The 25,913-nt window shown below is 55.6% G+C and overlaps 1 protein-coding gene across 21 annotated transcripts in view; it reads left to right on the top strand.

The window, feature by feature from the left end:
* The window catches only part of SEC31A (SEC31 homolog A, COPII coat complex component), a 58,515-nt gene that overhangs the window by 6,349 nt on the left and 26,253 nt on the right, over positions 1 to 25,913 (top strand). For 8 of the 21 annotated variants that reach the window (XM_054392193.1, XM_054392187.1, XM_054392185.1 and 5 more), the window contains 11 exons: positions 2,918 to 3,013; positions 4,083 to 4,223; positions 5,767 to 5,909; positions 7,087 to 7,186; positions 9,006 to 9,167; positions 10,263 to 10,415; positions 17,120 to 17,356; positions 17,882 to 17,956; positions 20,589 to 20,664; positions 21,436 to 21,614; positions 24,467 to 24,593. In XM_054392193.1, coding sequence (XP_054248168.1) covers positions 2,918 to 3,013; positions 4,083 to 4,223; positions 5,767 to 5,909; positions 7,087 to 7,186; positions 9,006 to 9,167; positions 10,263 to 10,415; positions 17,120 to 17,356; positions 17,882 to 17,956; positions 20,589 to 20,664; positions 21,436 to 21,614; positions 24,467 to 24,593 — 1,489 coding nt within the window. Of the gene's footprint in view, positions 1 to 2,917; positions 3,014 to 4,082; positions 4,224 to 5,766; positions 5,910 to 7,086; positions 7,187 to 9,005; positions 9,168 to 10,262; positions 10,416 to 17,119; positions 17,357 to 17,881; positions 17,963 to 18,714; positions 18,766 to 19,744; positions 19,823 to 20,588; positions 20,665 to 21,435; positions 21,615 to 24,466; positions 24,594 to 25,913 lie in introns of all 21 variants that reach the window. The other 13 variants (XM_054392188.1, XM_054392183.1, XM_054392178.1 and 10 more) reach the window with 4 other exon arrangements.

Raw genomic sequence — 25,913 nt, 5'->3', positions numbered from 1 at the left:
AGGGCTAGGGAAGTTCTTCTACCTCTCTACTCTGCCCTGCTGAGAGCACAGCTGCAATCCTGTGTCCAGCTCTGGGCTCCCCAGCTCCAGAGAGACAGAGACCTGCTGGAGAGAGGCCAAGGGAGAGCCACGAGGAGGAGTTGGGGACTTGAGCATCTCCCCTGGGAAGAGAGCCTGAGAGCCCTGGGGCTGTTGAGTCCTGAGATGAGAAGAGGGTTCTGATCATCAGAGAGGGATCTGATCAATGTCTATCAATAGCTGAGGGGTGGGGGGCAAGTGGAGGGGGCCAGGCTCTGCTGGGTGGTTCCCAGTGATAGGACAAAGAACAATGGATACAAACATAGAAGATTTCAGCTCAACACAAGGAGAACTGAGTGAGGGTGACAGAGTCCTGGAGCAGGCTGCCCAGGGGGGTTGTGGAGTCTCCTTCTCTGGAGCCTTTCCAACCCCACCTGGATGCATTCCTGTGCAGACTCCCCTAAGTGATCCTGCTCTGGCAGCGGGGTTGGACCTGATGATCTCTGGAGGTCCCTTCCAGCCTCTGATATACTGTGATAAGAATTAGATCTGTAAACTCTATCTCTCTTCTGGCTTCCTTGCTCTGGGAGATACTAATTTGTGCCCTGCTGGCTTCTGCTTGACCTTGGCTGCATTGTTTTGGCTAAGTTCTAACAATTCTCTGCTCCTTCTCTTGTCCCTTTGTGTCCAGGGAGGTAAAGAGGGGGGCAGGGAGTGGGGAGCTGTTATTAGCTCCCCTGGTTTTTGGCCTGGGGGTGTTCTTGTGCTGTTTATGCATTGTAAATCCCTGTAATTGTTGTGAATCCTGTGTATTTTGTACACATTCCTTGTGTTCCATTGCAGATTGTAGTTTTGTTTGTAAATACATTTACTTCATTTGCTTCCAACTGGCAATTTCAATGTTGGGGGGGTGGAATTTTCAACCTGCCAAGTCTCCTTTGCTGGCCCTGGCATTCTTTGCCCATCTTCTCACCACACATGGAGTATTTTCCTGCTCCCATTCCTGTTTCTGGTGACATCAGATACTTGGCATCCCCTTGGGTGTTGGCTTTCATGACCTCTGAGTATTGTTGCTTGGAAGGAGGAGGCAGCAGAGGAAAGGTGGTGACATGGCCTCTAGCAGAAGAGCTCTCAAACCCAACAAGCTTCCCTCCCCTGCCTCACTCCAAGTGTTTACTTCATTCTAGACACAGAGGGTTGTGTTTGCCTTGTCCCCACCAGCTGTGCCTTGGGTTTGTTTCCTAAATAGCCCTTCTGTCCCTGCACACTTGCTTCCAGCCAGGCCACCCTGTGTTCAGTGTCCTCTGAAGTGCTTCCTTTCACTTTCTGCTTGGGATGAAGTCCAGACTTGCTTGTCACCAGCCCCAGGGTGTGATCAAAGAGCACTGCCTGCCCTCAACTCCTGTTTTCCTGCCTGGACACCTGCATCCCAGAGACAGGACTGCTCTGGATGCTTGCCCTGCCTCGGGGCAGGGTGCTGGAGTCACAAACACCAGTTCTTCCAGCTGCCCAGATCAAAGCCCTGGAGCACCCTCACCCTGATTCCTCCTCGCCCCGATTCCTCCTCGCCCCGATTCCTCCCCGCCCCGATTCCTCCCCGCCCCGATTCCTCCCCGCCCCGATTCCTCCCCGCCCCCGATTCCTCCCCGCCCCGATTCCTCCCCGCCCCGATTCCTCCCCGCCCCGATTCCTCCCCGCCCCGATTCCTCCCCGCCCCGATTCCTCCCCGCCCCGATTCCTCCCCGCCCCGATTCCTCCCCGCCCCGATTCCTCCCCGCCCCGATTCCTCCCCGCCCCGATTCCTCCCCGCCCCGATTCCTCCCCGCCCCGATTCCTCCCCGCCCCCCCCCCTCCCAGCAGTGTCCCTGCTCTCTCCACTGACTTGCCTGTGGCTGCAGCCCCTCCATGGGTGTTTGCTGTGCAGTGGAGGAGCCCCTCAGCAGAAGGGGAGTTCTGGGCTTGGCATGCTAGTCTGGTGCAGGGGATGGATTTGTGATTGACTCAGCCTTACCTTGCCCTGTCAAAAACCCAAAGGCTGTATCCTGAGCTGGTAGGAGAAACTGGCAGAGTCATGTAGCTGCTGATACTGTGGAAGCTCCTGCTGAAAATCATGGAATCACAGAATGGGCTTGGGTTGGCAGGGACCTCAAAGATCATCCAGTTCCAACCTCCCTGCCATGGGCAGGGTCACCTCTCTACCACATCCAGGGTAGGGGTTTCAACTAAGTCAGGACAGGCTGCCAAGGGACAATAAAAAACCTCTGGATGTACACAGCTCTGTACTTGAAATCAGAGAGGGAAGAGACTCCAAGGACCATTGTGCTCAACTCCTGTCAGTTGTGCCTCTTCTCAAGTGCTGAGATTTCAGCTGTCACAATGAGATCTCAGCAAGGCCAAAGGAATTTCTCTAATCACCTGTGAAGCCTGCACAACAGGGAGGATGGAAGGAGAACTGAAGAGGGCTCTTTGTCATCTACTCTTCTACCAATTAACTTTTCAGCAGCCAGTGGAGCTGCTGTGCTGCCTTGCATCTGCAATAGCTGATTGACAAAGCTGCAAGAGATTCATAGATTGGTTTAGGTTGGAAGGGAACTCAAAGATCATCCAGTTCCAACCCTGGCAGCGACACCTCCCACCAGCACAGCTTGCTCAGGGCCTCATCCAGCCTGGCCCTCAACACCTCCAGGCAGGAGGCAGCCACAGCCTCCCTGGGCAACCTGTGCCAGTCTCTCCCCACCCTCACTCTCAACAGTTTTTTCCTCATCTCCCCTCTTCCAGCTCAAATCCATTGCTCCTCATCCTGTCACTCTAATCCCTTGTCCAAAGTCCCTCTCCAGCTTTCCTGTAGCCCCTTTGAGGAATTGGCAATACTCTTAACATCTGTTCCTGTGTCTTACAGACCAATCTGGTGGCCTCTGGTGCTAATGAGTCTGAAATCTACATCTGGGACTTGAACAACTTTGCCACACCAATGACACCAGGAGTGAAGACTCAGGTACCAGATCTGTACTTGTTACATGCTGCAGAGCAGACTGATGGACAGTGTGGGTGTCACTGAAGTTGAGAGCAAACTGAAAGCTGCAGTTCTAAAGCTGTGTCAGAACGGGGGGAGGATGGGGGGACTCTTTTTGAAGTGCAATGTGGGCAGCAGTTAAGGATAGTCAGCCATGGGCTGCATTTCTGGTGATGTCAGATACAGGCCTTAAGGGGTGGTACAGCAGAGCTCTCACTTCATAGAATGGTCTGGGTTTGGAAGGGATCTCCAAAGCTCATCCAGTCCAACCCCCTGTAGTCAGCAGGGACATCCTCCATTGGAGCAGGTTACTCAGAGCCTTGTCCAGCCTCACCTTGAATATATCCAGGGATGGGGCCTTAACCACCCCCCGGGCAACCTGTTCCAGTGTTCTACCACCCTTGTGGTGCAGAACCTGTTCTAAACATCCAATCTTTTAGAACCACAGAACTGTCAGGGTTGGGAGGGACTTCAAGGCTCATCAAGTTCCAACCCCCCTGCCATGGGCAGGGACACCTCACACCACAGCAGGTTGCTCACAGCCACATCCAGCCTGGCTGCAAACACCTCCAGGGATGAGGCTTCCACCACCTCCCTGGGCAACCTCTGCCAGGCTCTCACCACCCTCAAGGGGAAGAAATTCTTCCTCACATCCAATCTGAATCTACCCATTTCTAGGTGTTTTCTTTTTTTTTTTTTTTCCACTCCCCCTACTCCTATCCCTCTCTGACACCATCCAAAGTCCCTCCCCAGCTTTCTTGGAGCCTCCCCAAGATGCTGCAAGGCCACCAGAAGGTCTCCTGGGAGCCTTCTCCTCTCCAGCCTGCACAACCCCAACTCTCTCAGGCTGTCCTCAGAGCAGAGCAGCTCTAGCCCTCTGCTCATCCTCGAGGGCCTTCTCTGGACACCTCCAGTTCCTTCTTGTGATAGGGGCTCTGGAACTGGGTGCAGTACTCCAGGTTGGACCTGGGGTGAGTCATCCTGTGGGCTGTAGGTTGTGTGAGGCTGTGCTTTGGCCAGGTTGTGACAGGCTGCTGTGTGTGTGCCCCAGCCTCTGGAGGACATCAGCTGCATCGCCTGGAACAGGCAGGTGCAGCACATCCTGGCGTCTGCCAGCCCCAGCGGCAGAGCTACCGTGTGGGACCTCAGGAAGAATGAACCCATCATCAAAGTCAGTGACCACAACAACAGGGTGAGTCAGCCCTGCCTGGCATGGCCAGCTGCTCCTGCTGCTGCTGCACGGGGCTGGGGTGCCTCTGGGGACACCTCAGAGCTTCTCACGTGACAGGAGACCCGTGCCTGGCTGGTTTGTGTCATGTGGTACCTCTTGGGTTGGAAGGGACACAATCACGCAAACATCCAGGTGGGAAAAGATCCTGAGGATCCCCAAGTCCAACCACTGACCCTGCTCTGCAAGGCTCACCCCTAAACCATAGCCCCAAGCACCACAGCCAAACCACCTGCAAACACATCCAGGGTTGGGGACTCCACCACCTCCCTGGGCAGCACATTCCAGTGCCTGACCACTCTGTCCATTAGAAAATATTTCCCAATGTCCAGTCTAAACCTACCCAGTGGCAGCTTGAGGCCATTCCCTCTTATTCTATCACTAATTACCTGTGAGGAGAGACCAGCACCAACCTCTCCACAAGGTCCTTTCAGGTAGTTGTAGACAGCAATGAGGTCTCCCTCAGCCTCCTCTGTTTCAACCTAACCATCCCCAGCTCCTTCAGTCTCTCCTCACCACATTTATTCTCCAGACCCTTCCCAGCTTCCTTGCCCTCCTCTGCCCTGGCTCCAGCACCTCCACATCTCTCTGGCATTGAGGTGCCCAAAGCTGAAGGCAGCACTCCAGGTGTGACCTCCCCAGAGCTGAGTGCCAGGGGACAATCCCCTCCCTGCTCCTGCTGGACACAGCATTGCTGATCCCAGCCAGGAGGCCTTTGGCTTTCTTGGCCACCTGGGCACTGCTGGCTCCTCTCCAGCTGCTTGTCCATCAACACCCCCAGGTCCCTTGCTGCCAGCAGCTTTGTAAAAGGCCTTAAAGCTCATCCAGTTCCAACCCCCAGCCATGGGCAGGGACACCTCCCACCAGCGCAGGTTGCTCAAGGCCTCATCCAACCTGGCCTTGAACACCTCCAGGGAGGGGGCATCTCACAACCTCCCTGGGCAATCTGTTCCAGTGTCTCCCCACCCTCACTCTTAAGAATTTCTTCCTAAGGCATTGGAATGTGCTGTCCAGGGAAGTGGTGGAGTCACTGTGCCTAGGGCAAGTGTTTAAAAGAAGCCTGGATGTGGCACTTAGATGGTATTGAGTGATAGGTGGGACTTTTCCAACCTGTTTAGTTCTGTGATTCTGTGATCTGCAATCTCAATCTCCCCTCTTCCAGCTCAAGGCCATTGCCCTCATCCAGGGGGCATTCAGCTAGTCAGAAATGAGCTGTTGTGCCTGCTGGAGAGATGAGGCTGCAGCTGGTGTGCTCTGGGTGACCACATTTATTCTCACAGAGATGATGTCCAGGCTTAGTTCTTGGGCAGTGAGCAGCCCTGGGGTGTGCCAGTGTGAGGGAGGGCAGTGAGCAGCCCTGGGGTGTGCCAGTGTGAATGCAGTCAGCAGTCACACCTAGAGCTCAGCTGCAAATTCCCTCCCATGCACACAGACATATTTGGGCTGGTTCTGTGTTGTCCTTCGGTGCTGCTTGGTTCTTACACTGTGGTGCAATGTTGTCCTTCAGATGCACTGCTCAGGCCTGGCATGGCACCCTGATGTGGCTACCCAGATGGTTTTGGCCTCAGAGGATGACAGGTTGCCTGTGATCCAGATGTGGGACCTAAGATTTGCCTCCTCACCTCTCCGTGTTCTAGAAAGCCACACAAGGTAGGGATCTTGCAGAGCCTGCTGCTTCCTGCTGCTGGCACTGCTGCTGGCTCTGTACCACTCTGTCCATGCCCTTTCTGCTGCTCCCTGCTGCTGGCACTGCTGTTGGCTCTCTACCACTCTGTCCATGCCCTTTCTGCTGCTCCCTGCTGCTGGCACTGCTGCTGGCTCTGTACGACTCTGTCCATGCCCTTTCTGCTGCTTCCTGCTGCTGGCACTGCTGCTGGCTCTGTACCACTCTGTCCATGCCCTTTCTGCTGCTCCCTGCTGCTGGCACTGCTGCTGGCTCTGTACCACTCTGTCCATCCCCTTTCTGCTGCTCTCTGCCTCTGGTCACCACATCTCTCTTCCTGCTCACTTCCCTCTGAGGTCTCACTTGGTTGGAGGCAGTACTCCAGCAGCAGGCAGTGTGATGTGCTGGCTTGCTGACTTGCCAGCCCTGTGTCCTGAGGGGCTTGAATTGTTGGGGCCTGCTGGTTTGAAGGGAAGAAGCCCCAAAATAAATTCCCTAGCATCCTGCTGAGACACTGAAGCTGTTAGTTTGCTGCTGCCTTTTTCAAGAAGAGGGAGCTGAAGTGCGAAGAACAGTGAAGGATTTTGCTAGGCACATCCTTACATGTGGGCAGACATAGTTTCTCTGCCCCTCAGTTCCCTAAATGCCTTAAATTTGGGTTCAGGAAAAGATTTGAATTCTTGCCTCTCCTCATTTGTCAGTGAAAGCTTCTCTGCTGCCCAAACCAGCACCTGATACAAGGACAGAGAGAGTAGCAACTGCTCAGTGTTGGGGCTGCTGCCACAACTGCTGCCAGTGGTCCTGCTGAGTGGAACCTCCTGCTGGCAGAGCTCCTGGTCTCTGATTGTAGCCCCATGTTTGCACACTGCAGGGTAATGATACTGCAGGCAAACAATCCAGTTTGTCACCTTGGTTCTTCCACATGGCTCTTGCATTTAATTTTCCAGCACACCTGCTGCACCTTTATACCTCTGGAAGCAGAAAACAGGAAGCATCTCTTTCACTAAATGAAGTGCTGATAACACTGAGAAATTTGTCCTCCTGTAAGAGGAAGGAGTGGGGAGGTGGAATGCTCAGCTAAGGTAGAAACTCAGCCCGTGGATGTGCTTTGTTTGTAAATGTTCTGTGCTGACATGAACCTCCTGCCTCTGGCTTTTCCCACAGGGGTATATTGGCCATTGCTTGGAGTATGGCAGATTCAGAGCTGCTGCTGAGCTGTGGGAAGGATGCAAAGATCCTCTGCTCCAACCCCAACACAGGAGAGGTATGGCACACACCCCACTTCTTCAAAACATCTCCCTTCAGAGGTGGGATGTGCTGGTGCTGAAGGATTCCTTCCTTATATTGCTGACCTACAGCTTTCTCCTCACTGCTGCTCTCCTCAGCGAGGTCCCTGCTCAGTACAGGGCTTGGGGATGGCTCCACTCTGAGTATCTGCTTCCTGCTCTTTTGGTGGATGCTGTGGCTGGGCTACTGCTTGCAGCTGCCTTTTGCCATCTGCAAGTGGAACTTCAATCCAGCCCAGAGGAATTTGGAGGTTACGGTAGGCAGATCAGTGAGGGGCTCTTGAGTGTGTTCCCACCCTGCCCTTTTGGGCCTGGAGAATCATGGAATGGTTTGGGTTGGAAGAAACCTTAAAAACCATCTAATTCCAACCCCCCTGTCACAGACAGGGACACCTCCAGGTTGCATCCAACCTGGGAACACCTCCAGGGAGGGGGCTTCCACAGCCTCTCTGGGCAACCTGTGCCAGTGTCTCCCCACCCTCACTTGAAAGAATTGCTTCCTCCAGTCTCAATCTCCTCCCTTCCAGCTCAAAGCCATTGCCTTTCATTCTGTCACTCCAAGCCCTTCTCAAAAGTCCCTTTCCAGCTCTTCTGCAGCCCTATAGGTACTGAGAGGCTTCTCTGAAGTCTCCCTGGTGCCTTCTCCAGGCTGAACAGCCCCAACTTTCTCAGCCTGTCCCCACAGAGGAGGTTCTGCAGCCCTCTGATCATCTTGGTGGCCTCCTCTGGAGCCTCTCCAGCAGCTCCAGGTCCTTCTTGTGCTGGGGGCCCCAGAGCTGGAGGCAGTGCTGCAGGTGGGGTCAGAGCAGAGCAGAGGGCAGAATCCCCTCCCTGTGCTGCTGCTCTCCTGCTCTGGATGCAGCTCAGCACACAGCTGGCTCTGGGCTGCCAGGGACCATTGCTGGCTCCTGGGCACTTTGTCACCACCTGACACCCCCAAGGCCTTCTCCTCCAGGCTGCTCTGCAGCCACCCCTCACCCAGCCTGGGTGTGTGCTTGGAGATAACCTTCCAAAGGAGATGCAGCTCCTTTCTTCAGACAACTTGAGTGTTTGCCACTAGACCATGAGGAGAGGTCTTCAGGCACACTGCATCTGGCAATTAGTAGTAGAGGACAGAGTGAGAAGAGTTTGTAAAACTCAGACACTGGCCCAAAAAGTGCAGCAGCAGTGGGGTGGTGGTGAGTTCTCTGGGCTGGACCCTGCAGTGTTAGGAGGTTTCACTTGTGGAGGAGTTATGCTGTATGTGTTCATTAAAAGTAAAAAGCAGTTTGCTGGGAGGCAGTGAGGCAGAGGCAGCTTTTGCTCTTTGGGGGTCTCCCAGTGTGTGATTCTGTATGGTTCAGTGTCTGCTGCAGTGGTGGCCTTGTCTCTTCCAGGGCAGGAGAAGGCTGTCTTCCCAGGGTGCAGCTTTGAACTTTCTCTTTTCCTTTCCTTTACTGTGGAGCCTGGATGTGTCTCCATGCAGTGTGTAGAGACCCCCAGGTGACCTCGGAATGAGCCAGCACAAATAGCAGCAGCTCACAGCTTGCAGTGTGAAGCACAGAATTAAGTCTCCTTCTTCCAAGTGGGACAGCACAGATGTGCTCCACCTGCACCATTTGCCCTCTGTGGCTTCCACAGAAGATGCAGTGGGAGGAGAAGGAAGCTAAGCAGTGCTGTGGGGTAATCTCCACAGTGTGAGTGGTGGTGTGGGGGCTGCAGTGGAGCAAGAAGAGCAGACCAGTCTCAGGGCAGACAGGAGGACTGTTGCTGTTAGATGTGCTGCCCTGATCTGTGGGACTTGTTTTTGCTGCCCAGGTGCTGTATGAGCTGCCCACAAACACCCAGTGGTGCTTTGATATCCAGTGGTGTCCCAGGAACCCCTCAGTCCTGTCTGCAGCCTCGTTCGACGGCCGGATCAGCATTTACTCCATCATGGGAGGCAGCATGGATGGCCTGAGGCAGAAGCAAGTTGACCAGGTACTGAGAAACACCTGGGCTGATGGCAAGCCTTCAGTGGCTATCTGCAGCCCTGCCTGCAGGGCTGCCAGTCCAGGACAACTAAATCACAGAGTGGTTTTGGTTGGAAAAGCTCTTTAAATCATTGAGTCCAACCACTCTCTAAGTCTAACCACTCTAACCCCAGCCAAGGCTGGGGCTAAACCATGGCCCCCAGCACCACAGCTCTGCCTCATGGCAACACCCCCAGGGATGGGCATTCAGCCACCTCCCTGGGCAGCCTGTGCCAGGCTTAGAGAACCTTTTCAGTCAAGAAGTTCCTTCTAATGCCCAACCTAAACTTCCTCTGGGGCAACCAGAGGCCATTTCCTCTTGTCCTACCCACCTGGCTCTTCTCAGGGAGTTGTGGAAAGCAATGAGGTCTCCCCTTGGCCTTCCCTTCTCCAGACTAAACAACCCCAGCTCCCTCAGCTGCTCCTCCCCAGCCCTCTTCTCCAGACCCTTCCCCAGCTCTGTTGCCCTTCTCTGGACCTGTTCCAGCTCCTCAATGTCCTTCTGGGAGTGAGGGGCCCAGCTCAGTACTCAAGGGGTGTCCTCCCCAGTGCTGAGTCCAGGGGATGTGATCCCTTCCCTGCTCCTGCTGGCTACACCATTGCTGCTCCAGGCCAGGCTGCTGGTGGCCTTCTTGGCCACCTGAGCACCCCCTGGCTCATCTTCAGCCAGCTGTTGACCAGCACCCTCAGGTCTTTCTCTACTGGGCAGTTTCCAGGCACTCTGCCCCAAGCCTGGAGCCTTCATGGGGTGGTTGTGACCCAAGTACAGAACCCAGCCCTTGGCCTCATTGAACCTCATCCCATTGGCCTTGGCCCAGCCAGCCAGGCCAGGTCCTTCTGCAGAGCCTTCCTACCCTGAAGCAGATCACCACTGCCACCCATTTTAGTGCCATCTGCAAGCTTACTGAGGGTGCCCTCAATGCCTTTGTGTCCCCATTGCTGATAAAGATACTCAAGAGAGCTGTCCCCAGGGCTCAGTGCTGGGGAACAAATGGTTTCATCTATTGGAGATATGACACGCTTGTGGTTTTTTTTTTTTTTTTTCCCCCTTTTATTGCTGAAGCTTTCATCATCTTTTGGGAACCTTGATCCATTTGGTACAGGCCAGCCCCTGCCACCCCTGCAGCTTCCCCAGCAGGCTGCCCCCCAGAGCATTGTTCTGCCCCTCAAGAAACCTCCCAAGTGGATCCGGCGCCCTGTGGGAGCATCGTTCTCGGTAAGCAGCAGACAGGCCTGGGTATGGCTGGCCAGGCAGGGAGGGAGAGGGGGGTGGCACCTGCAGAACACTTCAGGATGAGGGGAGCTCAGTGGTTGTGCTCCACCTGGGGAGAGCTTCTCCTGCTTGCCATCATAATGGAAGGTCAATCGTTGCAGCAGCTGCCAGGCTGGGCACTTGTGGGCTGCAGGCCAGCAAAAGGGTGGCAAAACTGCTTGGGAAGAAGAAGGAAGGAGGAGGAGGAGGTGTGTTGGCAACAGGCACCTGCTTCTCTCTTTGGGGGTTAGGGCTTTGCTTTTATTTGAGAAGTGTTTGCTTTGAAGTAAACAAATAGACACTGGGAGAGGGATCGAGCTGGGCAAGTATCTGAGACCTTGGGAGAGGAGGGACCAAGCTGGGCAAGTGTCTGAGACCTTGGGAGAGGAGGGACCAAGCTGGGCAAGTGTCTGAGACCTTGGGAGAGGAGGGACCAAGCTGGGCAAGTGTCTGAGACCTTGGGAGAGGAGGGACCAAGCTGGGCAAGTGTCTGAGACCTTGGGAGAGGAGGGACCAAGCTGGGCAAGTGTCTGAGACCTTGGGAGAGGAGGGACCAAGCTGGGCAAGTGTCTGAGACCTTGGGAGAGGAGGGACCAAGCTGGGCAAGTGTCTGAGACCTTGGGAGAGGAGGGACCAAGCTGGGCAAGTGTCTGAGACCTTGGGAGAGGAGGGACCAAGCTGGGCAAGTGTCTGAGACCTTGGGAGAGGAGGGACCAAGCTGGGCAAGTGTCTGAGACCTTGGGAGAGGAGGGACCAAGCTGGGCAAGTGTCTGAGACCTTGGGAGAGGAGGGACCAAGCTGGGCAAGTGTCTGAGACCTTGGGAGAGGAGGGACCAAGCTGGGCAAGTGTCTGAGACCTTGGGAGAGGAGGGACCAAGCTGGGCAAGTGTCTGAGACCTTGGGAGAGGAGGGACCAAGCTGGGCAAGTGTCTGAGACCTTGGGAGAGGAGGGACCAAGCTGGGCAAGTGTCTGAGACCTTGGGAGAGGAGGGACCAAGCTGGGCAAGTGTCTGAGACCTTGGGAGAGGAGGGACCAAGCTGGGCAAGTGTCTGAGACCTTGGGAGAGGAGGGACCAAGCTGGGCAAGTGTCTGAGACCTTGGGAGAGGAGGGACCAAGCTGGGCAAGTGTCTGAGACCTTGGGAGAGGAGGGACCAAGCTGGGCAAGTGTCTGAGACCTTGGGAGAGGAGGGACCAAGCTGGGCAAGTGTCTGAGACCTTGGGAGAGGAGGGACCAAGCTGGGCAAGTGTCTGAGACCTTGGGAGAGGAGGGACCAAGCTGGGCAAGTGTCTGAGACCTTGGGAGAGGAGGGACCAAGCTGGGCAAGTGTCTGAGACCTTGGGAGAGGAGGGACCAAGCTGGGCAAGTGTCTGAGACACTGGGAGAGGAGGGACCAAGCTGGGCAAGTGTCTGAGACCTTGGGAGAGGAGGGACCAAGCTGGGCAAGTGTCTGAGACCTTGGGAGAGGAGGGACCAAGCTGGGCAAGTGTCTGAGACACTGGGAGAGGAGGGACCAAGCTGGGCAAGTGTCTGAGACCTTGGGAGAGGAGGGACCAAGCTGGGCAAGTGTCTGAGACCTTGGGAGAGGAGGGACCAAGCTGGGCAAGTGTCTGAGACCTGGGAGAGGAGGGACCAAGCTGGGCAAGTGTCTGAGACCTTGGGAGAGGAGGGACCAAGCTGGGCAAGTGTCTGAGACCTTGGGAGAGGAGGGACCAAGCTGGGCAAGTGTCTGAGACCTTGGGAGAGGAGGGACCAAGCTGGGCAAGTGTCTGAGACCTGGGAGAGGAGGGACCAAGCTGGGCAAGTGTCTGAGACACTGGGAGAGGAGGGACCAAGCTGGGCAAGTGTCTGAGACCTTGGGAGAGGAGGGACCAAGCTGGGCAAGTGTCTGAGACCTTGGGAGAGGAGGGACCAAGCTGGGCAAGTGTCTGAGACACTGGGAGAGGAGGGACCAAGCTGGGCAAGTGTCTGAGACCTGGGAGAGGAGGGACCAAGCTGGGCAAGTGTCTGAGACCTTGGGAGAGGAGGGACCAAGCTGGGCAAGTGTCTGAGACCTTGGGAGAGGAGGGACCAAGCTGGGCAAGTGTCTGAGACCTTGGGAGAGGAGGGACCAAGCTGGGCAAGTGTCTGAGACCTTGGGAGAGGAGGGACCAAGCTGGGCAAGTGTCTGAGACACTGGGAGAGGAGGGACCAAGCTGGGCAAGTGTCTGAGACCTTGGGAGAGGAGGGACCAAGCTGGGCAAGTGTCTGAGACCTTGGGAGAGGAGGGACCAAGCTGGGCAAGTGTCTGAGACCTTGGGAGAGGAGGGACCAAGCTGGGCAAGTGTCTGAGACCTTGGGAGAGGAGGGACCAAGCTGGGCAAGTGTCTGAGACCTTGGGAGAGGAGGGACCAAGCTGGGCAAGTGTCTGAGACCTTGGGAGAGGAGGGACCAAGCTGGGCAAGTGTCTGAGACCTTGGGAGAGGAGGGACCAAGCTGGGCAAGTGTCTGAGACCTTGGGAGAGGAGGGACCAAGCTGGGCAAGTGTCTGAGACCTTGGGAGAGGAGGGACCAAGCTGGGCAAGTGTCTGAGACCTTGGGAGAGGAGGGACCAAGCTGGGCAAGTGTCTGAGACACTGGGAGAGGAGGGACCAAGCTGGGCAAGTGTCTGAGACCTTGGGAGAGGAGGGACCAAGCTGGGCAAGTGTCTGAGACCTTGGGAGAGGAGGGACCAAGCTGGGCAAGTGTCTGAGACCTTGGGAGAGGAGGGACCAAGCTGGGCAAGTGTCTGAGACCTTGGGAGAGGAGGGACCAAGCTGGGCAAGTGTCTGAGACCTTGGGAGAGGAGGGACCAAGCTGGGCAAGTGTCTGAGACCTTGGGAGAGGAGGGACCAAGCTGGGCAAGTGTCTGAGACCTTGGGAGAGGAGGGACCAAGCTGGGCAAGTGTCTGAGACCTTGGGAGAGGAGGGACCAAGCTGGGCAAGTGTCTGAGACCTTGGGAGAGGAGGGACCAAGCTGGGCAAGTGTCTGAGACCTTGGGAGAGGAGGGACCAAGCTGGGCAAGTGTCTGAGACCTTGGGAGAGGAGGGACCAAGCTGGGCAAGTGTCTGAGACCTGGGAGAGGAGGGACCAAGCTGGGCAAGTGTCTGAGACCTTGGGAGAGGAGGGACCAAGCTGGGCAAGTGTCTGAGACACTTGGGAGAGGAGGGACCAAGCTGGGCAAGTGTCTGAGACCTTGGGAGAGGAGGGACCAAGCTGGGCAAGTGTCTGAGACCTTGGGAGAGGAGGGACCAAGCTGGGCAAGTGTCTGAGACCTTGGGAGAGGAGGGACCAAGCTGGGCAAGTGTCTGAGACCTTGGGAGAGGAGGGACCAAGCTGGGCAAGTGTCTGAGACCTTGGGAGAGGAGGGACCAAGCTGGGCAAGTGTCTGAGACCTTGGGAGAGGAGGGACCAAGCTGGGCAAGTGTCTGAGACCTTGGGAGAGGAGGGACCAAGCTGGGCAAGTGTCTGAGACCTTGGGAGAGGAGGGACCAAGCTGGGCAAGTGTCTGAGACCTTGGGAGAGGAGGGACCAAGCTGGGCAAGTGTCTGAGACCTTGGGAGAGGAGGGACCAAGCTGGGCAAGTGTCTGAGACCTGGGAGAGGAGGGACCAAGCTGGGCAAGTGTCTGAGACACTGGGAGAGGAGGGACCAAGCTGGGCAAGTGTCTGAGACCTTGGGAGAGGAGGGACCAAGCTGGGCAAGTGTCTGAGACCTTGGGAGAGGAGGGACCAAGCTGGGCAAGTGTCTGAGACACTGGGAGAGGAGGGACCAAGCTGGGCAAGTGTCTGAGACCTTGGGAGAGGAGGGACCAAGCTGGGCAAGTGTCTGAGACACTGGGAGAGGAGGGACCAAGCTGGGCAAGTGTCTGAGACCTTGGGAGAGGAGGGACCAAGCTGGGCAAGTGTCTGAGACCTTGGGAGAGGAGGGACCAAGCTGGGCAAGTGTCTGAGACCTTGGGAGAGGAGGGACCAAGCTGGGCAAGTGTCTGAGACCTTGGGAGAGGAGGGACCAAGCTGGGCAAGTGTCTGAGACCTTGGGAGAGGAGGGACCAAGCTGGGCAAGTGTCTGAGACCTTGGGAGAGGAGGGACCAAGCTGGGCAAGTGTCTGAGACCTGGGAGAGGAGGGACCAAGCTGGGCAAGTGTCTGAGACACTGGGAGAGGAGGGACCAAGCTGGGCAAGTGTCTGAGACACTGGGAGAGGAGGGACCACGCTGGGCAAGTGTCTGAGACCTTGGGAGAGGAGGGACCAAGCTGGGCAAGTGTCTGAGACCTTGGGAGAGGAGGGACCAAGCTGGGCAAGTGTCTGAGACCTTGGGAGAGGAGGGACCAAGCTGGGCAAGTGTCTGAGACCTTGGGAGAGGAGGGACCAAGCTGGGCAAGTGTCTGAGACCTTGGGAGAGGAGGGACCAAGCTGGGCAAGTGTCTGAGACCTTGGGAGAGGAGGGACCAAGCTGGGCAAGTGTCTGAGACCTTGGGAGAGGAGGGACCAAGCTGGGCAAGTGTCTGAGACCTTGGGAGAGGAGGGACCAAGCTGGGCAAGTGTCTGAGACCTTGGGAGAGGAGGGACCAAGCTGGGCAAGTGTCTGAGACCTTGGGAGAGGAGGGACCAAGCTGGGCAAGTGTCTGAGACCTTGGGAGAGGAGGGACCAAGCTGGGCAAGTGTCTGAGACCTTGGGAGAGGAGGGACCAAGCTGGGCAAGTGTCTGAGACCTTGGGAGAGGAGGGACCAAGCTGGGCAAGTGTCTGAGACACTGGGAGAGGAGGGACCAAGCTGGGCAAGTGTCTGAGACCTTGGGAGAGGAGGGACCAAGCTGGGCAAGTGTCTGAGACCTTGGGAGAGGAGGGACCAAGCTGGGCAAGTGTCTGAGACCTTGGGAGAGGAGGGACCAAGCTGGGCAAGTGTCTGAGACCTGGGAGAGGAGGGACCAAGCTGGGCAAGTGTCTGAGACCTTGGGAGAGGAGGGACCAAGCTGGGCAAGTGTCTGAGACCTTGGGAGAGGAGGGACCAAGCTGGGCAAGTGTCTGAGACCTTGGGAGAGGAGGGACCAAGCTGGGCAAGTGTCTGAGACCTTGGGAGAGGAGGGACCAAGCTGGGCAAGTGTCTGAGACCTTGGGAGAGGAGGGACCAAGCTGGGCAAGTGTCTGAGACCTTGGGAGAGGAGGGACCAAGCTGGGCAAGTGTCTGAGACCTTGGGAGAGGAGGGACCAAGCTGGGCAAGTGTCTGAGACCTTGGGAGAGGAGGGACCAAGCTGGGCAAGTGTCTGAGACCTTGGGAGAGGAGGGACCAAGCTGGGCAAGTGTCTGAGACCTTGGGAGAGGAGGGACCAAGCTGGGCAAGTGTCTGAGACCTTGGGAGAGGAGGGACCAAGCTGGGCAAGTGTCTGAGACCTTGGGAGAGGAGGGACCAAGCTGGGCAAGTGTCTGAGACCTTGGGAGAGGAGGGACCAAGCTGGGCAAGTGTCTGAGACACTGGGAGAGGAGGGACCAAGCTGGGCAAGTGTCTGAGACCTTGGGAGAGGAGGGACCAAGCTGGGCAAGTGTCTGAGACCTTGGGAGAGGAGGGACCAAGCTGGGCAAGTGTCTGAGACCTTGGGAGAGGAGGGACCAAGCTGGGCAAGTGTCTGAGACCTTGGGAGAGGAGGGACCAAGCTGGGCAAGTGTCTGAGACCTTGGGAGAGGAGGGACCAAGCTGGGCAAGTGTCTGAGACCTTGGGAGAGGAGGGACCAAGCTGGGCAAGTGTCTGAGACACTGGGAGAGGAGGGACCAAGCTGGGCAAGTGTCTGAGACCTTGGGAGAGGAGGGACCAAGCTGGGCAAGTGTCTGAGACCTTGGGAGAGGAGGGACCAAGCTGGGCAAGTGTCTGAGACCTTGGGAGAGGAGGGACCAAGCTGGGCAAGTGTCTGAGACACTGGGAGAGGAGGGACCAAGCTGGGCAAGTGTCTGAGACACTGGGAGAGGAGGGACCAAGCTGGGCAAGTGTCTGAGACCTTGGGAGAGGAGGGACCAAGCTGGGCAAGTGTCTGAGACCTTGGGAGAGGAGGGACCAAGCTGGGCAAGTGTCTGAGACCTTGGGAGAGGAGGGACCAAGCTGGGCAAGTGTCTGAGACCTTGGGAGAGGAGGGACCAAGCTGGGCAAGTGTCTGAGACACTGGGAGAGGAGGGACCAAGCTGGGCAAGTGTCTGAGACACTGGGAGAGGAGGGACCAAGCTGGGCAAGTGTCTGAGACACTGGGAGCGGAGGGACCAAGCTGGGCAAGTGTCTGAGACACTGGGAGCGGAGGGACCAAGCTGGGCAAGTGTCTGAGACCTTGGGAGAGGAGGGACCAAGCTGGGCAAGTGTCTGAGACACTGGGAGAGGAGGGACCAAGCTGGGCAAGTGTCTGAGACACTGGGAGAGGAGGGACCAAGCTGGGCAAGTGTCTGAGACACTGGGAGCGGAGGGACCATCAGCATATTGGCTGAGGGAGCAACTCTGTCCCTTTGTCCATATCACTGATGAATGTGTGGAGTAGGGCTGGAGGCTGTAGCCAGGCTCAGTGAGTCAATGTCAGGAATGTTTGCTCCTTGGGCAGCAGAAGCTGCATCCCTGTGTGTGCACTGTCACACTCCAGTCACACCTGTGCCTTCCTCTGCCTTGATTCCAGTTTGGAGGCAAGCTGGTGACCTTTGAGAACCCCAAGGCTCAGCAGCAGCCAGGCATGGAGCAGCAGCAGCAGTGTCACCATGTCTACGTCAGCCAGGTGGTCACAGAGAAGGAGTTCCTGGCCCGCTCAAACCAGCTGCAGGAGGCTGTGCAGTCTGAAGGCTTTGTCAGCTACTGCCAGGAGAAGGTTGACATGGCCCAGAGTGACTTTGAGAAGAACGTGTGGGCCTTCCTGAAGGTAACAGCAGCTTGGGAGCTTCCCACTCACTTGGAAAGCCAGGGCAGAAATGTGCCCATGATGGTGTTTTAGCAGAAGAGGTGCTGGGAAGCAGATGTGGAACTGTGCCCGTGAGCCCTGTCTTTGGAGGTGGCTCACCAGGGAAGGGGGAGTCCTCAGGGTCTGGGCTCTCTCATGAGAAATCAGGGCAGAGGCCAAGACTTCTGTGGGTCTCAACATCCTCCATCACTACATCTTTGTAGAGGAAGCTGGTGAGAAGGGATGAAGCTTTGGGATAGTTCTAGATACACTTTTCACTGCTCACTGTGAGCACTTGGAATCCTCAGACTGTTCACCTGCAGTCCCCAGAGTGAAGTCCTGCCTGCCTGCTCAGGTGCCCAACTCACTGAAGACCTTTTCAGGTCTTTCCCAACACTCAGTCCCTACAGTCCCCAGCTCTCTCTGGTAATCTGTGCCAGTGAGGGAGAAATTGAAGCTTTGTGAATTGCAGTGTGTTTAACTTTTGGGTTTTTTGTCGTTTTCCAGGTGAACTTTGAAGAAGATTCACGTGGTAAATACCTTGAGCTCTTGGGATACAGGAAAGATGATCTGAAGAAGAAGGTGAATGTGCCTGGAAAGCTCTGCTTGTGTTAAATGCTTGAGTGATCAAAAATGCTGACCCATGGCAGGGATGGCTGCAGTGCTCTGTGGCACTGGAAGAGCAAACCCCAGTGTCCACAGTCTGCTCAGGACAGCAGGTCTCTTACACACCACTGCTGTCAGGGTGGTTCCCAGCAGATGCTGTTTGTCAGGGCTGCAGCTCTCCTTCTGCCCATGGTGCCAGAGCCTCAGACTTCTGACCAGCTGTTGGAGGAGGGATTCCTTGGTTTCAAAGGACACTGGAAATCTTCCACTGCTTTTTAATGGTCCCTAGGCTGGGAAAGTGCTTGAGTTCCCTGGTAGCTATTCTGAAAGCAACACATCAGCCAAGGGTGCCAGAAAGAAAGCTGGGGAGGGACTTCTTAGGATGTCAGGTGGTGATAGGACTGGGGGGAATGGAAGAAAAGTAGATGTGGGGAGATTCAGATTAGATTTTAGGAAGAAGTTGTTGGCCAGGAGGGTGGTGAGAGCCTGGCAGAGGTTGCCCAGGGAGGTGGTGGAAGCCTCATCCCTGGAGGTTTTTGCAGCCAGGCTGGATGTGGCTGTGAGCAACCTGCTGTGGTGTGAGGTGTCCCTGCCATGGCAGGGGGTTGGGACTGGCTGAGCCTTGAGCTCCCTTCCAACCCTGACAATTCTATGATTCTGCAGTCCAAGAAGGGAGTGAGAGCTCTGCCTCTTTGAAGTAGGAGGCACTTACTGAAGCCTTGGTTGTTTTCTAGATTTCATCCACTCTGAACAAAGACATTCTGGCAGATGGTGACTTGGGAGAGGTAAGCAAACACCTGGGCACTGCTCTGCTTTGTAATGCCCAAGTCAGAATAATTTTTCTTTCTGCTTGGTAGCTGTGCCCAAGTCAGTCAGAGCCCAGCATGTGCCAAGTCCCTGTGTTCAGTTAGATGAAGGCATTTCAAATAACAACCACTTTGTTCCACTGCTTTTCCAGCCCAGGGCTCTGGCAGTTCAGGGTCTAAGTCAGGTCTCTACTTTTTGCTGCCTGTGTCTTGCCCACTGGGACACGTTGTGCTGCCTGTGAGACAGGACAGAGCCTTGCTGCCTGGCAGATGGTTTCAACATGAGGAAAAACTTCTTTGGTGTGCGGGTGCTGGAGCCCTGGAGCAGGCTGCCCAGAGAGGCTGTGGAGTCTCCTCCTCATGGAGACTTTCAAGACTCCTCTGGATGTGTTCCTGTGTGACCTGCCCTGGCAGGGGGTTGGGCTTGACCTCCAGAGGTGCCTTCCAACCCTTCCCATTCTGTGATTCAAGAGCAGCACTTTGCCCAGGCTTTACAAAAAAGCAGGATTGAGAGTGTGGTCCTGCAACACTTCCCTGCAAGGATGAGAAATAACACTGCAGGCATGGCCTGGGGTAGTTGCAGTGGCCTCAGTCTGCACCAAGGGGACTGCATTGATTTTTGTGCCACAGGCTTTTTGGATGCCATCTGCAGGTTTTAAAATGGGGAAGAGAAGTTTTGCTGCATGTTCTCAGGCAGCTGAGATGAAAACAGCACAAGGTACTGTGCAGTGACACAGAGCAAGGACATGGAGGGCCTCTGCCATGCTTGTTGTGCTCAGGCATTTCTTGCCAGTGCCTTTTTCTGATGTTCAAGCTGGTTGTGGCTGCTGCTGGTGGTGGGAAGGTGGCTGTGCTCTGCCGGGCAAAGGATTGCTTCCCTTTTTCCTGGCTTTTTGGGTTTGTTATGTTTGGTTGTTGGTTTTTTTTTTTTTTTAATGGCATCTTCTCTCTGCTGAAGGCTCCTGCAGAATCTGATGAAGCTGTGCTGAACGAGGGGCACAAAGGCCTGGCTACAGAGGAGCAATTCTTGGGAGAGGTATCTCTTGCCTACCAGACTGGGGGGCCCAGGGTGCTGTGGGTGCCTGCCCTGGGGAGTCCAGGGTGCTGTGGGTGCCTGCCCTGGGGAGTCCAGGGTGCTGTGGGTGCCTGCCCTGGGGAGTCCAGGGTGCTGTGGGTGCCTGCCCTGGGGAGTCCAGGGTGCTGTGGGTGCCTGCCCTGGGGAGTCCAGGGTGCTGTGGGTGCCTGCCCTGGGGAGTCCAGGGTGCTGTGGGTGCCTGCCCTGGGGAGTCCAGGGTGCTGTGGGTGCCTGCCCTGGGGAGTCCAGGGTGCTGTGGGTGCCTGCCCTGGGGATCAGTACCCAGAAGCCAGGGATCTCATTGCTGGTGTTGGTGCTCTCTCTTTGTCCACATGGTGCTTGCAGAAGCCTTCCCTGGTGGTTAGAAATCTGGGCCTTCCAGCCTTTTTTTTTTTTTTTTTTTTCCCCTTGACATCATCTTTCAAATGCTCCTCTCTTACCTCCCAGAGCAATGATGTAACAAAGCTGTGGTGACTGGCACTGGAGGTCCTTTGGGCCCAGGCCTTCTTCAGTGTGCTTAGGAGGAGGTTTTGTGCTGGCACCATGGGCAGTTACTTATCCTGTACTCTGATAAAGGTCAGGGACACACTTCCCTTCTGAGTTAATGATCTCTTAGGAGTCTGGAGGGCTGCCCTTAACTTGGAATGTATGAGCCAGGTGTGTCTCATGGGCATGCTTATTCCAAGGGTTTACATCATCCCAACAGTGATGTTTTCCTTTTTCTTAGATGGTGAAGGACCGTAAAAAGGAAACTGAAGATTTGGGACCTGCAAAGAAGACCTTTAATATCTCTGTTGGTGGAGGTAAAAAAAGAAAATCCACTTTGATTCTGATGTGGGTTGTGTGTGGTGGTACTGGGGTAGCAGAATGACAGCAATTTCTGCACAGAATGTGGAGGATTATCTTAAGCTGGGTGAGGAGTGGCTGGAGAGCAGTCTGCAGGACAAAGCCTTGGGGATGTCAGTTGATGACAAACTGCCCAGGAGGCAGTAATGGTCCCTGGCAGCCCAGCAGGCAGATGTGTGCTGAGGTGCATCCAGAGCAGGGAGAGCAGCAGCACAGGGAGGGGATTCTGCCCTCTGCTCTGCTCAGACCCCACCTGCAGCACTGCCTCCAGCTCTGGGGCCCCCACAGGACAAAGAGGACCTGGAGCTGCTGGAGAGGGTCCTGTGGAGACCATAGAGGGCTGGAGAACCTCCCCTGTGGGGACAGGCTGAGAGAGTTGGGGCTGTTCAGGCTGAAGAAGGCTCCAGCAAGACCTTAGAGCAGCCTTCCAGTACCTGAAGGGTACTGAAGGAGAGCTGGGGAGGGACTTTGGACAAGGGCTGTTGAGTGTCAGGCTGTGGTGGGTTGAAAGTTCCCCCCACACAAGCTGAGGGGTGGCCATGACCACAATTCATTTGAGCCATGAGAAGAACTTGAGCAGCTCTGTCAGAAGCTGCCTGGAGCAGGGCCGAGCGCTTCGCTGGATCCAACGAGGAGCTGCTGCTGCTTCTGCTGCTGCTTCTGCTGCTGCTTCCTGCACAGCTGGGTGGCTGTGTGCCCTCAGCTGGGAGGCTCCTGTGTGCTTGCAGATGTGGATGGTTTGCTGAGCCAGGCGCTGCTGAGCGGGGACTTCGAGAGCGCGGTGGAGCTGTGCCTGTACGACAACCGCATGGCCGACGCCATCATCCTGGCCATCGCCGGCGGCCACGACCTGCTCGCCAGGACACAGCACAAGTACTTTGCCAAGATGCAGAGCAAAATCACCAGGGTACTTCTGCCTTGCTTTTAGTTTCTTTGTTCTTTTTTTTTTTTTTTCCCTCCAGCTCCCTGTTTTGTTTTTTTTTTTTCACTTGAAAAGTTACGGTGGTGTTTTTTTTTTTTCTTGCTACGTCGTAGCTGCGCCAGGGGAGGTTTTAGGCTGGGGATGAGGAGAAAGTTCTTCCCAGAAAGAGTAATTGGCCACTTGCACCCCAGAAAGCTAATCATATCCTGAGCTTACAGCAAGAGAAGCATAGGCAGCAGGTTGAGGGAGGTGATTCTCCCCCTCTGCTCAGACCCCACCTGCAGCTCTGGGTCCAGTTCTGGAGCCTCTGTTCCAGGAAGGATCTGGAGAGGCTGGAAGGTGTCCAGAGAAGGGCCCTGAGGATGAGCAGAGGGCTGGAGCTGCTCTGCTCTGAGGACAGCCTGAGAGAGTTGGGGTTGTGCAGGCTGGAGAGGAGAAGGCTGCCAGGAGACCTTCTGGTGGCCTTGCAGCATCTGAAGGGGGCTCCAAGAAAGCTGGGGAGGGACTTTGGAGGGTGTGAGGGAGGGATAGGAGTGGGGGGGATGGAGCAAAACTAGAAGTGGGGAGCTTGAGATTGGATGTGAGGAAGAAGTTGTTGTCCAGGAGGGTGGTGAGAGCCTGGCAGAGGTTGCCCAGGGAGGTGGTGGAAGCCTCATCCCTGGAGGTTTTTGCAGCCAGGCTGGATGTGGCTGTGAGCAACCTGCTGTGGTGTGAGGTGTCCCTGCCCATGGCAGGGGGTTGGGACTGGCTGAGCCTTTGGCTCCCTTCCAGCCCTGACAGTTCTGTGATTCTATGAATGGGCTGTCCAGGGAGATGGAATCACCATCCCTGGAAGTGTTCAAAACAAGCTTAGATGTGGCACTTGGAGCCACACCTTTCAGGGAGGAGTACCTTCAGGGCCACACCTTTCAGTCTATTCTCTTTTCAGATGTACCCAGAGCTGCTCATTTCTGCCTGTGATGACTCTTAGCAGACCTTGCCAGGGCTTGGTTTCACTGCATGCCCAGCAGAGAACTAAGCATGCCAGGGTAGATCAGGCATCCTTTGTCCAGCAGCCAGCCTGTTCACAGCCAGCTGCTTGTTATTCTTTTCAGCTTTTTGCAGTGCTAGCAGTTGCTGATGCTGCTGATTCAGATCTTTTGTTCTTCACTACCACCATGAGAAAGTAGCAGCAGCAGCAGCAGGGTTGAAACAGAAGCAGCCTTCAAAGTGCACAGGACAATGGGTTTGGCACATGTGGCTGCTTTTAGAGGAGGGGAGGGAGTTGCTCATGGTCACCTTCTAGCAGTCCACTGTCCAAGAAGGGCATTTTAGAGAGTAGCAGGAGGCAGCCTGTGAAGTGGGCATGTGCTCAGGTGCTTTCCTGGAGCAGGGCTGAAGGCCACAAAGCTTCTGTGGCTTGGGGAGTCAGGGCACACAGCACCACATGCTGGGGGCTGTAAGTGGCATTTTGCTGATCACCTGGAATCCAGCTTCAGATAGGAATCATTTGCATTTTGTCATGGGAGTGTTGATCAACAGCTGGCTGAAGGTGAGCCAGCAAGTGTCCAGGTGAGCCAGCAGGAGCAGGGCAGGGATTGTGTCCCTTGTCCTCAGCACTGGGGAGGCCACACCTTGGGTATTGGGTTCAGTTTTGGGGCCCTCATTCCAAGAAGGACATTGAGGTGCTGGAGCAGGTCCAGAGAAGGGCAAGTAAGGTGGGGAAGGGTCTGGAGAAGAGGGCTGGAGAGGAGCAGCTGAGGGAACGGGGAGTGTTTAGAGGAGGCACAGGGGAGACCTCATTGCTCTCTGCAGCTCCCTGAGAGGAGGCTGCAGTCAGGTGGGGCTTGGGCTCTGCTCCCTAGGAACAAGTGATAGGAAGAAAGAAAATGGCCTGAAGTTGCACCAGGGAAAGTTTAGGTTGGACATGAGAGGCAACTTCTTGACTGAAAGGGTTCTCAGACTGGAACAGAATGCTCAGGGAGGTGGTTGAATGCCCATCCCTGGAGGTGTTGCCAAGAGGCAGAGATGTGCTGAGGGCCATGGTTTGGCACCAGCCTTGGCAGAGGTAGAGTTGGTTGGACTGGATGAGCTTTAAACCAGTGATGACCTCGTAGTTAGGACCTGGCATCTGTTCTTCAGGTGTGTTTTGTTCTTGCTTGGTCCCAAAATGCACACTTGACTGCTTGTTCAGCTGTTCCTGGGCTTGAATTTTTGGCATGACAAGGGCTTTGTTCACTGAACAGCAGCAGAGCTGCCAAGTCTGGGCTTTATCTGAAGCAAAATAACTGGAAGAAGAGCTTGAGGTAGAGGAAACTGCAATCTTCTGAGGGTTTGTGAACAGGCAGACTGCATGCATAGGTGCAGGGTTAGGGGTGCTGCAGCCAGCTTGGGTTGATCCTGCTGCCAGTTTGCCTCTTAAAAGCAGCCCTTTCCAACTGCCTGTCACTGCTCAGCCTGAGGCCAAGAGGTTAAAAGCCAACTGAAAACAGTTTGACAAACAAAACTGATGCCCCTTGCTGGGCATGGTGTGGAAAGCTTCCTGCTAAGTACTTGGAGTTGTTCTCTCTGTCTGCAAAAGGAGTGCTGGGAGGCACTGCAGCAGTCCCAGCTTGCAGAGATCTGTGCATTCCTGTCCTGTGCATTGGCATGGCATGGCTGCCTGTCTAATCTTGAGCTTGGTTTGGGGCCTCACTGAAGTGGTTTGGAAGCCTCTTGTGCAGCTGCTGAAAACTGCAGTGCAGTGACCTGGTGCAGTGGGGAGGAGCATGCTTGAGTAGGTTCAGATTATCCTCCAAGCCCAAAGGAGCCTTCCTCCCCAAGTGATCTTACTCTCTGTGGTCTCTCTCCTGCTGTAGCTCATCACTGCAGTGGTAATGAAGAACTGGAAAGAGATTGTGCAGTCTTGTGACCTGCAGAACTGGAGAGAGGCTTTGGCTGCTGTGCTCACCTACGCCAGGCCAGACGAGTTTGCAGCCCTTTGTGGTAAGGTTGCTTTGTGGGCTGGGTGCCATTTGTTCCACTTGGAGCAAAACTGTACCTTGCCAGGGCTGTTTTCCTCCTAGCAGACTGCTGTAATGTCTTGCTAGCTGCTTTGGTGGGTGATGTACTGCTTTGGTCCTGTTGCAGAGCTGGAGAGGAACCTCCAGCGTGCTGTGTTCTCAGTGTGTTCCCTGATTGCCTGGGCACCGAAAGCCCCAGACCTTTGTGAGCAGCAGGGTCCTGGCATCCCCTGTGTCCTGCACAGCTGCTGGGCTCTTCCCATTTCCAGATGGGTGATGGTGGTGCTGATGTGGCAGGTGTCTCAGCCAAGGGACCAGTGTCTTGGTGTGTGGGACACAGGGAAATCACAGAAACGTTCAGGTTGGAAAAGCCTCTCAGGGTCACAACCCTTAACCCTGCTCCACAAGAGTCACCCCTGAGCCATATCCCCAAGCCCCACATCCAAACCACCTTTGAACAGCAGGGCTGGTGACTTAGCCACCTCCCTGAGCAGCACATTCCAATGCTTGACCACTCTTGATGTGAAAAAATGTTTCCTAATGTCCAGTCTAAACCTCCCCAGTGGCAGCTTGAGGCCATTCCCTCTTGTTCTGTCACTAATTACCTGGAGAAGAGACCAGGGAAGCTTTTTGCTCTTCTTTTTTAAGAGCAATTTTGGCTTCCTGGAAGGAGTCCTCATTCCCAAGCAGTGGGCATGCCTGCCTTGTGTGCTGCCTGGGTTTAACCCACAGGGCAGTTACTGCCCACAGCTGTGTGCCTGGCACCCTGTGCACCCCAGCCATGGTGTCTGGGGAGCTGCCTGACTCCTGTCAGCATGGCTCTCCTGCTCACTGCTCCTTGGCTGCTTCTAGGCTCAAGTGGTGCTCCAGAAGTCAGGGACAAGAAAGCTGGAGAGGGACTTCATAGGGTGTCAGGGGGGAATGGAAAAAAAAATAGGAATGGGTAGGTTCAGATTGGATGTTAAGAAGAAGTTTTTCACCATGAGGTTAGTGAGAGCCTGGCAGAGGTTGCCCAGGGAGGTGGTGGAAGCCTCATCCCTGGAGGTGTTTAAGACCAGGCTGGATGTGGCTGTGAGCAACCTGCTGTGGTGTGAGGTGTCCCTGCCCATGGCAGGGGGTTGGGACTGGCTGAGCCTTGAGGTCCCTTCCAGCCCTGACAATTCTATGTTTCTGTGACAGCAAGGCTGGGGAGGGGTCTGGGGCACAAGGCTGGGGAGGGGTCTGGAGCACAGCCCTGTGAGGAGAGGCTGAGGGAGCTGGGGGTGTTCAGCCTGGAGAAGAGGAGGCTCAGGGTAGACCTCAT

This window comes from Indicator indicator, chromosome 25, assembly GCF_027791375.1.
Source record: "Indicator indicator isolate 239-I01 chromosome 25, UM_Iind_1.1, whole genome shotgun sequence".
Taxonomy (NCBI): Eukaryota; Metazoa; Chordata; class Aves; order Piciformes; family Indicatoridae; genus Indicator; species Indicator indicator.
Note: the sequence above shows the minus strand (reverse complement) of the source record. Positions and strands in the feature narration are given on the sequence as shown.